The sequence below is a fragment of the Aquila chrysaetos genome, chromosome 6 (assembly GCF_900496995.4).
Source record: "Aquila chrysaetos chrysaetos chromosome 6, bAquChr1.4, whole genome shotgun sequence".
Classification (NCBI taxonomy): domain Eukaryota; kingdom Metazoa; phylum Chordata; class Aves; order Accipitriformes; family Accipitridae; genus Aquila; species Aquila chrysaetos.
The window spans coordinates 29,276,327-29,290,268 of record NC_044009.1 but is presented as its reverse complement, the minus strand read 5'-3'; the positions used below and the strand labels follow the sequence as shown (position 1 = coordinate 29,290,268).

The following is a 13,942-nucleotide window of genomic DNA, read 5'->3' as shown; positions in this document are numbered from 1 at the left end:
TGAATTCACTATTACTGAGTTAACTCTTGCAAATCTGGAAATCTTTTGGTTATAGTACTTACCAATTTTTATGACCAAAAATTATGTATGTATAAGTTAAAGGCAGTTCACATAATAACTAAAATTACTTCCACTAAAAAAAAAAAAAAAAAGCAAATCTTATTTGTTCTTTGTTTTTCTTCCTGTAGATCTACCTTCACTTGTTTCTCAGATTATTTAAGATACAGTGCTACATACCATTTTGTATTTAATGGATTTACAGTGAGGACTGTGACTGCATTAAAGGAACATGTCTAAAGACTGTGAACAGGTATGAGAAGACTATATATTTGCAAGAAGTTTAACTGATGCTGGTGCAGAGTGTCATGATTCTTGGAACACAGGAAACGATTTCACATTGTGTGCTTAGGTAGGAATTTCTTACATTTTACAGTCTGGGATGCTGAGTATTTTTAAAGACATGAACATGAAGATGACTGATACACTGTAATTTTGTTTACATGATAAAAAGTAGTCTCAACATGCCCTACTTTCCTGTTGGTCAAACTGGGACATTTTCTTTATGAAACAGCATGAAAGAGGAGTTTTAATAGGAAGGAAAAGATCTGCGAATTTGACTCATTGAACAGCTCTGATGAAAGAACAAGAAGTTAAACCTTTAACATATCAAAATACTTTCCATTGCATTTTCTAAATGAATGCTTCATTTAGGAAATTACATCATTTTTCCTTTCTGTAATTTTCAAAACAAAGCTTTTAGACTTTTTATTTTGAAACAATACTTTGTGCCAATTCTCATGTGCTGCTGGAAAATGTTAAAAAAGTATGCTTTAACATTTAACAGTGTTTAAACAAAAGGGTCATGGACTGTTCCACAGGGGGAAAAGTGTGTCCACATGAGAACTTTCCAAGATTGACCACCTCAGATGAGGCGGAAAAACAACTTGCAACATACACTAGACTACCCTCTTACAGTATACTTCCCTCACTATAGGATTTATGCACACTGGGAGGGCAGCGTGGTGAAATTTGCACTGCCACTGCCTGTGCTGTACCTGTTCTGTGGACAAAAGAGGCCTTCAGTTTCCAGTGATGTCAATCTGGCACCTTTCACGAGCACTACATTCACTTTAAAGGAAAAAGAGTGAAGTTAAAAAGAACCAAAGGAAATCAAACCAAGTCTTATTTAAATAACTCAGGCTGTGATACTAATTATTAAGAGCAATATGTTTTTAAGATAAGGCTATTACTTTGCTAATAAGCTTTTACTCCAACACATCTTGTCATCCTTGTTTAGTATCACAGTCTGAAAGTCATTTAAAATGGAACAAAGGACAAAAGGGTATGATCCTAACGTTTATGCATCTCGAAATCTGAGTATTCTCTTATATTCTTATTTTACTGCTATATGCAATTAGTGCTGAATTTTCAATTCTGACCTGAGCCACCAGTTACAAAACCATTTATATTTCAGATTTCATGCAAAGTTTAAGTTCCATCGATCCAGGATCACTGTCTAAGAATGAAAAAACTTATTAATTTTTACTTGAAATAAAAAGTATACCTGTAACTGGCCATTTAGTGAGCTCAGGTCCTCGGCTTTTTTCTCCAATGACTGCACCCAGACTTTCCGTTTCTGTCGGCATCTAGAAGCAGCAGCCCGGTTTCGCTCCAGAAACTTTCTTCTTTTCTCATCAGGGTCTTCATTGGCAGCTCTTCTTCGCCGACCACCTGTATTTGGTGTTTGTGGCGTAGGCTGAGCTGGTGATGCCTGAAAATAGTGAAAAGTATTAAAGTTATCAGTATAATATTATTCATGACAACCTCCAGTACTAGTATAAATACACATCACATTTTGAGAAAAGCATTCACAACATTTCTAAATACATTCAGGTTATACACATTTCTTTGTTGAAAACTATGTCGTTTAACTCTCCAGCTATGTTTTAAAAACTTTTACTGTATTTACACTCCTTACCCTGTCACATTAACATGTAATGATTTAATCAAGGCTCTAGCTTTGGTTTAAAACTGCACTAAAAGAAGCCGCTCACTTCACAGGGTTAAGTTTATATGACATTTACATCTGGCAACTGAGTAACACCTGGAAGCAATACTACTTTAGATGGACTGTCAGACATTCTTTTACTGATTCTGATGACGCAAGTATCTACAAAAGGTAAACTTTAAAAAATTCTTCCACCCAACATAGTTTTTAGAAGTTACATTTAGCAGAAAATAATTTTTCTACTTTTGACCCTTCCCAAATAATCTTCCCACAAACCTAGTCACAACTGAAATACTACACCATTATGCCCAATACATAGAAGCTGTTTGACAAATGCTGATACTCACTGATCCCTGGATCTCCAGACAGCAATTTCCTACTTGTTGATGTGTTTCCCACTGCTGCATACCAATTTCACCCACATATTGTGACAGGATCAAAATATTTCAATATTTTAAATTACACATTATACTCCTTACTCTGTATACACACCTTAGGCAAAGATTTAATGAATTATGATAACAATGTAATAGATCTTAAAATCCTTTAAAGTGATAGGATAGACAGAATATAACTGTCTACACGACATATTCACAGGTGTACCTGCACATTCAGTCTAGCACAGTAAGAAAGTTTGATTTTTAAACTAAAAACCCCAAACATGTATCAGTTGGCATATTGATTTGGCATAAATTCGAGATAGCTAATAATAAATAAAAGCTGGGAACTCAATTCAGCCTTTTAGGAATGAAACACTTGCAATTTTTTTTTTTTTTTTTTAAAATACTAATTATAGAGTAACCACAAAATAACTGAACAGCAAGCTTTTAATCTTGAAAATTCTGCTACGTAGTATTAAGAAAATATTATTTTAAAAAACTTAAAGTAGCATGGGAGAACACCGGCCAGAAGAAGGAGGTCATTTCACAACGGGTAACCTGTTTCCTCTTTTTGCTCCAAACATATTTGTTTTGATATATTATTTGATTTCACTGGCCAGTCTAAGAATCTGAGTGCTTTCACTGCAGATGCAGGTCCTTCCAGTTCTGGCCCAAGTAAGTAGCTTTTATAAAACTGGTAATATGCTATGAATTCTGAAAATAACTCTTAAGAGATTTTAAAAAGCATTTTGAAAACACATTCCAACAAGTTTTTTAGAAGTAGAACAGCAGCAGTCCTCCAGGATTCACCCAGGGAAGTATCTCTTTCCTCCAGCAGCACTCCCACTTCCAGCCTGACTCAGAGGTCTTGCCCTTTATTCCCCTGTTCTCATCTATCATCCCAAATGGACAGCACACCATTCCTTAAACTCAGAACCCCCCTTTCAGTACCCGGGATGACACAGTACACAATCACACAGCTGAAACTCTTCATGTGGCAGACCAGAAAAGATCCTTCAAGCAAATTAACATAAGCATGATACCTGATGCAGTTAAAAAAATTTCTGAAGAGTGTTTATGACATAAAATATTAAACAGATGCAATATAAATACAAAATAAAAGCACTTAGTTTTTTCAAATATATATTAACCAGCTGTACAATTTTCAATTACCACAGAACTTCCTGTTAATGAACTCCACAAATCAGGAGGACTTAGTTCTAAATTTGAGCAGATAGATAATACCTATTTTGAAATTATCATCTTGGATAATACATTTTAGAGGCATTTAAGAACATGTAAGAACTATAAACATTTTACTGCTACAGAACTATTGACTCCACGAGGAGTCTGTAGCACATGTTAACCTCTATTTTACAAATTAAAAGTAAAGAAAAAAGATATTTTTTTTTTTTTTTTTTCATAACAAAGAAGAGGGTAGGAAGTATATATCCACTCTGTTGTCATACCGGCGTTTCAGTTGTTGAAGTTGCAGGTTGTTGTAGTGATTGTGGTCGTGGTTCCTCTGACTGAGTCCTAACCAACCCACTTGGATGTCCCTTGGCAGTATCTCCATTTGTTACCTGAGGGTGCTGCTGGGTCAAGGCTGCTTTCAATCTCTGAAAGCAGAAAAAAAAGAAGAAGAAGAAAAAAGGAAATATTCTATCATGCTAACTTGAGGAGTTATTAATTATTTATATTAGTAGTTACTTCCATTTTGGAAATAGGAGCTCCAACTCTAAAATAGCTGTTTCTTTTTATAGGCTTTCAACAGTGATCTAGGTGTATACCTACTAAGAGGTGACAATTTCTTGCAAGCGTGACAATAGCAATGAGGCTTTACATAGGATCTCAGTAAGAGAAGGATGGTAAGCTGTATGGAGAAGTAAACGGAAAGCCTCCTTCGTGATGAACTAAGCCCGCAAAGAGATGACTGGAAGGTTATGAACAAACAGTTGCTGAGGCTGGTATTACACAAGGCACAGATCAGAAAGATAACAATCACACGTGATGGAAAATAGGTAAAAAACAGAACACAAACTTCTTTCCGTTTTAAAAATTCTGGTGTTCTCTATACATTTTCAAATAGTTTGTTATGACTCCACTTTTTCATTGTCTTTACAAATACTCACCTCTACAATCCTTCCTATGAGTAATTATTAGATAAAAGCCAAGGTCTTTGCTGAAACACCTCAATAATGCACAAAATAATAATAAGCTTCAGGTTTTACATAAAGATTAGCTTTTATTTATACAGAAATATGCAAGGTAACTGTTACAGCATGCTATTTTACATTAAAACATTGCTAAAAGGTTTGAAGTTCTTCCTTTATTGTAGACAGCCACTACGAAGAACAGTGACTTCAAAGTTCAGCTGTATATAATACATTCAAGAGTTACTGACAACTTGATACTAAAGCATTTCATTGACTACCTCTTGAAAATTATTTCACTCAACTTTTGGTGAAATCTATTAAAATTATAACAGATAATATATTCTATTTACAACAAATTCTTAAGTGATAAAGAGTTATACTAAATTTCAGTAGATACAACTGCTCGTAATTCCAGATTATTTCTTAAAATTTCATTATTATTGTATAATTCATAATGAAATTTTCAGTTTTACTGAAGAATTTACCTTACTAGACAAACAGTATTAAAGAATGTTTTTCTATTGAGCACTGGATTTTTAAAGAATCCAGTACAAGTTTAAGAAGAGATTAATGACTTAATACATGACAGTTTATGAAAAGTCCGATAACTTGTATCATCATACTTTGGAATATGAACAAAGTACTGCTGAAGTACTAATATTAATAGAATGTCTTAAAAACGCTGGAGTTAGGCTGCATTTGGCCAGCTCACAATAAGAAGATGACTTTGCACCTATTTATGTAGATATTCTCTATAAACTGTAGTATCCAATGTCTCTCAACAATTAAGTCACTGGAATATAGTGACAGCTCTCTCCTACCCTGCATGATGACAGGCTTTCCTGGATCCTATTCTACAATTAGAACAACAGATTGCAGATTACCTCCATCAGAACTGCAAAAAATCTTCAGGTCTGCAATATAGCAAGTCACATCAATATCAAATCCATATAGTTGACTGTAGCATCTAACCACCACCAATAGACATCCCATTTGAGGGCTACAAAGAGAACTGAGAAACTCCAACATTCCTCTGCTGGCTTACTCTAAAGGAATCTTTAGCCAGTGACTTCTGTACTAAGTCTTTTCTGTAGTGACTGCTCTAGATTGAATTAACAGCACACATTACCCCAGATATGGACCGTTAAAGTGTACATAAAAATTCAGTGTTAATGAAGTTCTGTTCCCCACTTCATTTTTGTATCAACTTTGTAAGTTTCCCAGAACGAAGAAGGTATTTTCAGAAAAGTACACAAAACAAATTTACAGTGATTTCCCCAGTGCTAAGCTCTAACAACAAAACTTTAGGATAGCTGTAGACATTAGGGCAGGATGACACAAATTTTTAACATAACGTGCCCGTAATTCTTAGTATATGTACAGCACTCTGAAAATCCTAAGCCCTTAGGGCAGTTGTTTTAACATTTTCTTTACAGAAGTAAAACAAACTCAAGAATTAACTTGTACCTTCCTAATTCACCTTGGAAAAACAGGCTAAGAAAAAAATTTCAGTCCGTCTCCTGCTAAACAAGCACAGAAAGGCCTAAGTGTTTTCTAATTGTCTAACTAAAATTACTAAAACCAAACTTTATGATCTAATTACAACAGTTGAAAGGCTGATGACTCCCCGCCCTTTAAAATTCTAACTAATCCTGGTCATTAAATGGTAACATTTTCTAAGCTACCACCAGGACTACCAGGGAAACACTTCCAAATCACTTTTTAAAACATAGTTTTTAAAGAAAGTAGCAAGTATTCAATGTTAATATGACAATTTTATCCAATATCCTTTCCATAAGTTATTAACACCTGATTTTTCACAATGTATTTTCATTTATTATCTGAATTACTTTAGAAATATTTCTTGTATCGTAACTTGCTGTTTAGCTGGATGTGACAAACTTTCAGGGGTCAAAATCAAGACAGTAGTGACAGTACAAATTAGTTGTAACAAATTAGTTACAACGTGTCTATTTCAACTCCTGCTGAGGTTTTAAAGGGTATGCTCTCTTTTATTTCAAGCCATCATACTAGGAGATTTTTAAAAGTTACCGTCTCAAAAATTACTCAACCAAGACACAGCAACTTGCCATATATATATATATATACCCCTTTTCCACTGCCATGAGAAGTAAAAATGATTAGATTTCATCCAACTCAAGTGTCTGAATATGTAAGTTCAGTGATAACAAGCTAACTTCTAATTGTCATGGCAGTGGAGCCTAAACATTTATATAGTTAGTATGTATATGGCCAGAGTGTCTGATCCACTCCGCTCATGACTGCATAAACAAATCTTGATGTAAGCATCCTCCACAAAAATACCCCAAAACAACAGAGTCTATGAACTCCTACATATGCTTTGTAGTGTTTGTTTGAAGTTCGTTACTTAAAGAACAAGTTTCACTAGCATATCCATTTCCTTGGTGAAAGAAAGCCCAAGTTCAGAAGATTAGGGAGATGAAACAAAACTAATTAGGGTTCAGTGTGGTGGTTTTTTTAAATGTGCATGTAAGGCAAGTTATTATCGTCTGGCTCCATTCTTTCTACTTCTGTTTTTCTGTGTTAAAGAAATACTTGCGAAGTTAACCTAAAAAGAAAGGAAGTTCATGCTATTAAATTTCTGTATTTTACATTTAATTTGAAAATGGCAGTAGAAAGTGAAGGAAATAGCACAATACTATCTACATTATAAAAGATCTATCATCAGGCACAATGGATGTGCAAACAGTCAAAGTAGGACTTAACTTTCCCTATTGTAATGCTAACATTTAAACATTACAATTTTGTAAATTTGTAAGTAAACTAATTTTGAAAATTACATTGTTAAATGTAATGTACTACGGAAACAGAAATAGAAAATAATTGGTTTTAGTTTTGTATTACAGAATTTAAAAGTTGAAATCCAAATAGTTATGATTAAAATAATCCACAAATGCAGAAATATTGTGAAAATCTGAGGAATATCTACAGATTTTCACAAGAAGATATCCAGCTCATATATTTGAAAGGTTTCATATTTTAGAAGGCAATGTTGGAGTAAAATACTATATGGAAGTTGTGCTTCCTGTGAGTAGGGAGGTGGTTACCCGAAATACGATGAGAACCTCAGTTTTAAAAATCAACTATATTGAAACAACTATTGGAATAAATGTACATAAGCATTATGATGTGGGGAAACCTGATGACTACCAAGGTTTGTTTGATATTATTTGGTTATTAGAGGGAAACTAAAATTGGTATTTTCAAATAGCTTAATAGCTTTTAAAGTCTTTATTAGCAAGGTTTTATTGTTCATGTATATCCCTGAAAACAAATCCTCAATGCGTCTGTCAAAATTTGGTAGAACTAGATCATTCCATCAAGAGCTCAGAGAAACAAGATAATATTCTCCAGAAACAATTTGTGAAAAACTCAGATCCATATTTCATATCTGCCACAAAAGCTCATCAGAGTAATAACCCTCCTTCTCCTGGGTGTTATCCTACCATCTGCTGCTCTATTACTTATCTTTATTTTGCAACTAATTAACAGCATAATCTTCTAAATTCAGCAAGTTAATTATCATTATTGTGGTCTTTGCAGCATCATCAGTCCTTATGAAGTCTTGTCTCTTCACCCCCAGAGAACATACGAAAATGAAGTAGGTTGTGAGAGGGTCTGTTTCTTTAGAGTAGGCTCATTAGGTGTTTGCTGATTAGCTCGGCATGCAGAGAGACAGGTCAGAAGAATTCTGCTGAACACAAGGTCCCATGCCGGGCTCCAGCAAGTTAATGTCCGTTTCTGAACATTTGCCAAGCTGCCCTCTGTCACTTCTCAGTAGAAACCTCCTGCAGAAAGCCTACTGGTTGCCCACTGTGTGCAAGGTATTTCTCAGATTGTGACAAAAGGTTTTATACAGGTAGGAGGAGACAGAGGGAAACATTCAGTGTTAAAGCCATTTTTAAGTTCTTTGGAAACTTCTGCAATCCATGCAGAAGGATCTGAACATTAAGTTTGCATCCAGAAGCTGTACACTCAAAAAAAGGATGTTGTACAACTAGGAGTAACTCGTGGCTCACATTTCATATACAGAAAGCATACAATTACAGATCTTCTCACAAAAAGATCAGAAGCAATTCCATAATATTTTGAATCATGCATCCTTATCTTAGTAAGGAAGTATTTTTTATTTGTTTTTTTTTCTAAACACAGTTATTGCATCTACTTCTAAGCCTCTCTAAAATTCCACAAAACTGACTTAGGCATTTGATTTTACTTAAGTATGTGGAAGTTAGTTTCTTTAACATAACAACAAATACGGAGTCATGTCAGAAAAACTGACAATTTATATTACTAAGTGTGCCACAGAAATCTGAAACTCATCTTCACTCCTACTGAATGTCATTCTCAGTACAAGATACAAGGAGATTTTCAAAAGAATAGCAGTAAAAGATAGCTTGTGTCTGAATAAAATTTCTGGTCATATTTTACTTCAGTTCTACAAGCAATAGGAAAAAAAGGATCCGAGAATGTTCAAAACTATAGTAACAGTGTCTTCCACAGGTGTGAATGGACCAGCTATGTTCACTACAATAACTTCAATATTGGACAATAAAATTAAAATGCAATCTAATTTAATGTAATTATCCCATAGCACTGAAACACATATAGCACTGTATATGTTTCTGTGCTGAAGCAGACGCTAAGATTGTGCTTAACACACTCTTCCACTAAATTTCAGCTGTTTCAGTTGGGAGCCTCTTGCAATAATGTCACCAATCATAAGGATTTGGCTCACTGCATTTTTAAATTTTTGCCTCTCACAGCTTTTATGTATTTTTTTTTGTTTATTTACAACTTTTTTTTTCTTCCCAGTCATTATTCCTTGCAGTTCATATACATTTTTCTACCTGCTATTTCACTCAGTGAACCTGTTCTCACGTGCAACTGTCCCTCCATGGAATTCATCTGTTAGCATCAGGCAACTTTAATAGTAACCAGAGAAAAGAGCATTTCAGCAAAGAAAGAAGAGAGTTCTAGAAATGACATCTCAGTTACTCACTTCACATGAATAACCAAAACTGCCACACTGAAGGGGTTTGACCCTTCAGACTGAAAACTTTACCAAATATAGAAATAAATATGCACAGTTCTGATTATTATGCATTAAGTTTGGACACTCTAATCTAAAAACACTATCAAATGTCGTAAGAGAGCCCATTTATGAACTGAAAAAAGTCTCCAAAAGCTGTCCATAGTGGGGGAAAAAAATATCCAGCAAGTATGTTAGTTCCCTTATCTTTAAAGGGTTTTAAGACTTCTAGGATAGCTGAAGAAAAATTTTAATTGTGTTATAGGAAGGCATCCTAGGCCCATTACCAAAGACGTCTTCTGCCAGTTATTTTAAGCTTTAGCTTTTAGAAATCAAAATGTCAGGGTTTTTTCACTGAAGTTCATTCATTATTTTATATAAAGAAATATATGATGCTTTATGTACAATTTGGTATATGCAACTCAGAAGGAAACAACAGGTATTCATCAAAATAGACGAAAAGTGTTTTGTTTTCACATGAATAAAAATATAGAAATTAAGTTCCCCAAATCAATATTTAAATAATTAAACTCCAGAGCATTAGGAAATAATGGCACTACAATCTCTAATTTGATTTTTCTCACCTTCACTTAAAAAAAAAAAAAGGGAAGTCTACACAACAGTAGCCTTTTGTAAACAGGTAAAAGAGAAATGAATGATTGAGACAAAATATTAAATCAGAGCACAAAGTGCTTTTCTTATTACAAAACTAAAATATGTTAGTTCCTTGAAATGTCATGCAAGAAATGAACTGCAGAAAATAGCCTCTGTAAAGAAAGGCACAAAGCACAAATGAAGGGAAGTGCCTGGCTCCTGCCTTGCTTTGTGCCAGGTATTTCAGCCAAAACATAAGGAGTTGTGCCTTCTACACGGGACAGGTCTATATCTGATAACACTTCAGCTATATCTGATACCAAGTCAGCAATCTGGGGATATTGCATCTTGAAATGACAAAGTTACTGCAAACAGCTCTTCAAGAATTTTACTCAACCTCTGAAGTAGGTAGATCTGTGTCAATTAACAATACCGTGAGACAGTATTGTCATACATATGATAGTAGAAAATGCAGCATACCATATCAGGAAAGTACAGTCTTTGAATAAAAGAAAGATTCAAACAACAATGGCCAAAAGCATATATGACAAAACTCTTTGGAGATATGAAAAAACACGTTAACTTTCCAAATTTTGCATCCCATACACTACCAAACTTACTTTAATATCTGAGGAATAGCTGCAATGTTAGGAAACTATTCGAGCATGTTTTTTGTATTTGCTACGTATTCTATTTCTACATTTTATAATGCAATATGAAAAAAATCTGTGAGACTGCAAGGTCTGTCTATAAAGAACAACAAAAAATTTCTCCAAATAATAAATAACAAATAAAATAAAGCAACAGCTAAGAAAATTCCAAAGATCCATAAAAATCCTGACTCCTGGGCCTTGATTGTTGAGAAGGGAACATCACAGCTTCACCCCTTCATCCAGCTTTCTGTCCAAAAACCACTAAGGACACTAGGCTGACAAACTTCATAGAATCGTTTAGGTTGGAAAAGACCTTTAAGATAATCAAGTCCAACCGTAAACCTAACGCTGCCAAGTCTACCACTAAGCCATGACCCTAAGCACCACATCTACATGTCTTTTCAATACCTCCAGGGATGGTGACTCCACCACTTCCCTGGGCGGCCTGTTCCAATGCTTGACAACCCTTTTGGTGAAGAAATTTTTCCCAATATCCAATCTAAACCTCCTGTGGCGCAACTTGAGGCCGTTTCCTCTTATCTTATCGCTTGTTACTTAGGAGAAGAGGCTGACACCCACCTCACTACAACCTCCTTTCAGGTAGTTGTAGAGAGTGATGAGGTCTCCCCCTGAGCCTCCTTTTCTCCAGACTAAACAACCCCAGTTCCCTCAGCCGCTCCTCATAGGACTTGCTCTCTAGACCCTTCACCAGCTTCGTTGCCCTTCTTTGGATGTGCTCCAGCACCTCAATGTCTTCTTTGTAGCGAGGGGCCCAAAACCAAACACAATATTAGAGGTGCGGCCCTACCAGTGCTGAGTACAGGGGGATGATCACCTCCCTGCTCCTGCTGGCCACACTATTTCTGATACAGGCCAGGATGCCGTTGGCCACCTTGGCCACCTGGGCACACTGCTGGCTCATATTCAGCCGGCTGTCAACCAGCACCCCCAGGTCTTTCTCTGCCGGGCAGCTTTTCAGCCACTCTTCCCCAAGCCTGTAGCGTTGCATGCAGTTGCTGTGATCCAAGTGCTGGACCCGGCACTTGGCCTTGTTGAGCCTCCTACAGTTGGCCTTGGCCCATCAATCCCGCCTGTCCAGATCCCTCTGTAGAGCCTTCCTACCCTCGAGCAGATCAACACTACCACCCAGCTTGGTGTCATCTGCAAACTTCCTGAGGGTGCACTCAATCCCCTCACCCAGATCACTGATAAAGATGTTACACAGAACGGGCCCCAATACTGAGCCCTAGGGAACACCACTTGTGACCAGCTGCCAACTGAATTTCACTCCATTCACCACAACTCTGGGCCCTGCCATCCAGCCAGTTTTTTACCCAGCGAAGAGTATGCCCATCCAAGAAATGAGCAGCCAGTTTCTCCAGGAGAATGCTGTGGGAAATGGTGTCAAAGGCTTTACTAAAGTCTAGGTAGACACATCTGCAGCCCTTCCCTCATCCACTAAGTGGGTCACCTTATCATAGAAGGAGATCAGGTTAGTCAAAAGCAGGACCCGCCTTTCATAAACCCATGCTGAGTGGGCCTAATTGCCTGGTCCTGTATGTGCCATGTGATGGCACTCAAGATGATCTGCTCCATAACCTTCCCTGGCACTGAGGTCAGTTTGACAGGCCTGGAGTTCCCCGGATCCTCCTTCCATCCCTTCTTGTAGATGGACATCACATTTGCTAACTTCCAGTCAACTGGGACCTCCCCGGTTAGCCAGGACTGCTGATAAAGTGATGGAAAGTAGCTTGGTGAGCACTTCTGCCAGCTCCCTCAGTACTCTTGGGTGGATCCCATCCGGCCCCATAGAGTTGCGTGTGTCTAAGTGGTGTAGCAGGTCGCTAACCTTCCTAGACTCCTTTGCCCTTCAGGACTGCCTCCCAGCATGAAGGAGAAACGTGGCTATGGTAGGCAAAAGGACACAGGAAGTGTTCCCAGTGTTCTGCTAACTAAAACGTACCAATAAATCCACAAATTGCAGTATACTGTTAATAGGTGAAACATATACTGTGATGAAAGATACACCGTACACTTATTAAATTTCAGTGTAATAGCTTATATTTCAACTTTAAATGTGAAGTATTAAGGAAATAAAAAGCAAACAAGTAGCTGTAAAACTAAATATTAAGTCTTCTGTTGGCTTAACCAGGAACACAAGTGAAAAATAAACCTGATTACCATACCTTTGCAGAATTTAGCATGTAGCAAGCAAAATTATTTTCAAGAGATGTGAAAAAGAAAGGATTTGGCATCACAAAGACTTAAATTTTAAAAATTAAATGGAACTTTACAGTTAATAAACCATCACATTTCTGCCAACAATGCATCACATGGCATAGTTAGTCTTCCTGTTGGAAGCTTTTCTACATAAAGTTTCTCATTAAATTGCTTTTACTTTACGAGTGATAAGAAATAAAGTTTTTTATTTTTGTGAATAGGCACTATATAGAAGTAAATGAGCATAAGAAATATACATAATTCTGATATTCTTGAATTCTGCTCATGCTTTATATTAAGCGACAAGAAAGGAAAGAAGAAATACTGCAAATACTCTTTTTACAGTCTCACTTAAAAAAAAGATAAGCAATCACTGAAGTGCATATATTAGCTAAGTTCTAACGAGAAGACTAATGAGACTGTTAAATTTTAAGTCTAATGATCTTTGTTTTTCTTTGCATCCGAGTGATTGCTTCTTCCAATGTGAGATCAAAGTCTTCACCACATACATGTATTTCCTTCCCCTCTTTAAAGGTTTGTAAAAGCAAATCACTCAGTAATATGCTTAAAAACCTAATTTCTTGCTCATCTAAAAATTATTTGAACCAGTTCCTCCTGGATTTCACACTCAGTGCATGAGTCTCCTGACTCTAAGGAACATGCAATTTCTGAGAAAACAGCTCTTGTTTTCAGTTTCTTACAATCTTCTCTCTTGGATTTAAGATAAATTCATCTCATCAGAGCTGGTTAAGTTTAAGTATTTCCTCAGGTATTAAAGGATTCCTTTTCCCATTCCTAGGGGGACAAGGATGCACAGAGACAGACCTTCTTCCTTTCTGTCCCTCTCTATATTATTT

The 13,942-nt window shown here is 36.3% G+C and overlaps 1 protein-coding gene across 9 annotated transcripts in view; it reads right to left on the bottom strand.

Moving 5' to 3' along the window:
* The window catches only part of ATF2 (activating transcription factor 2), a 53,038-nt gene that overhangs the window by 13,689 nt on the left and 25,407 nt on the right, over window positions 1-13,942 (bottom strand). For all 9 annotated transcript variants that reach the window (XM_030017323.2, XM_030017320.2, XM_041124498.1 and 6 more), the window contains 2 exons: window positions 3,858-4,007; window positions 1,565-1,771 (listed from right to left, as the gene is read on the bottom strand). In XM_030017323.2, coding sequence (XP_029873183.1) covers window positions 1,565-1,771; window positions 3,858-4,007 — 357 coding nt within the window. The remainder of the gene's footprint in view (window positions 1-1,564; window positions 1,772-3,857; window positions 4,008-13,942) is intronic.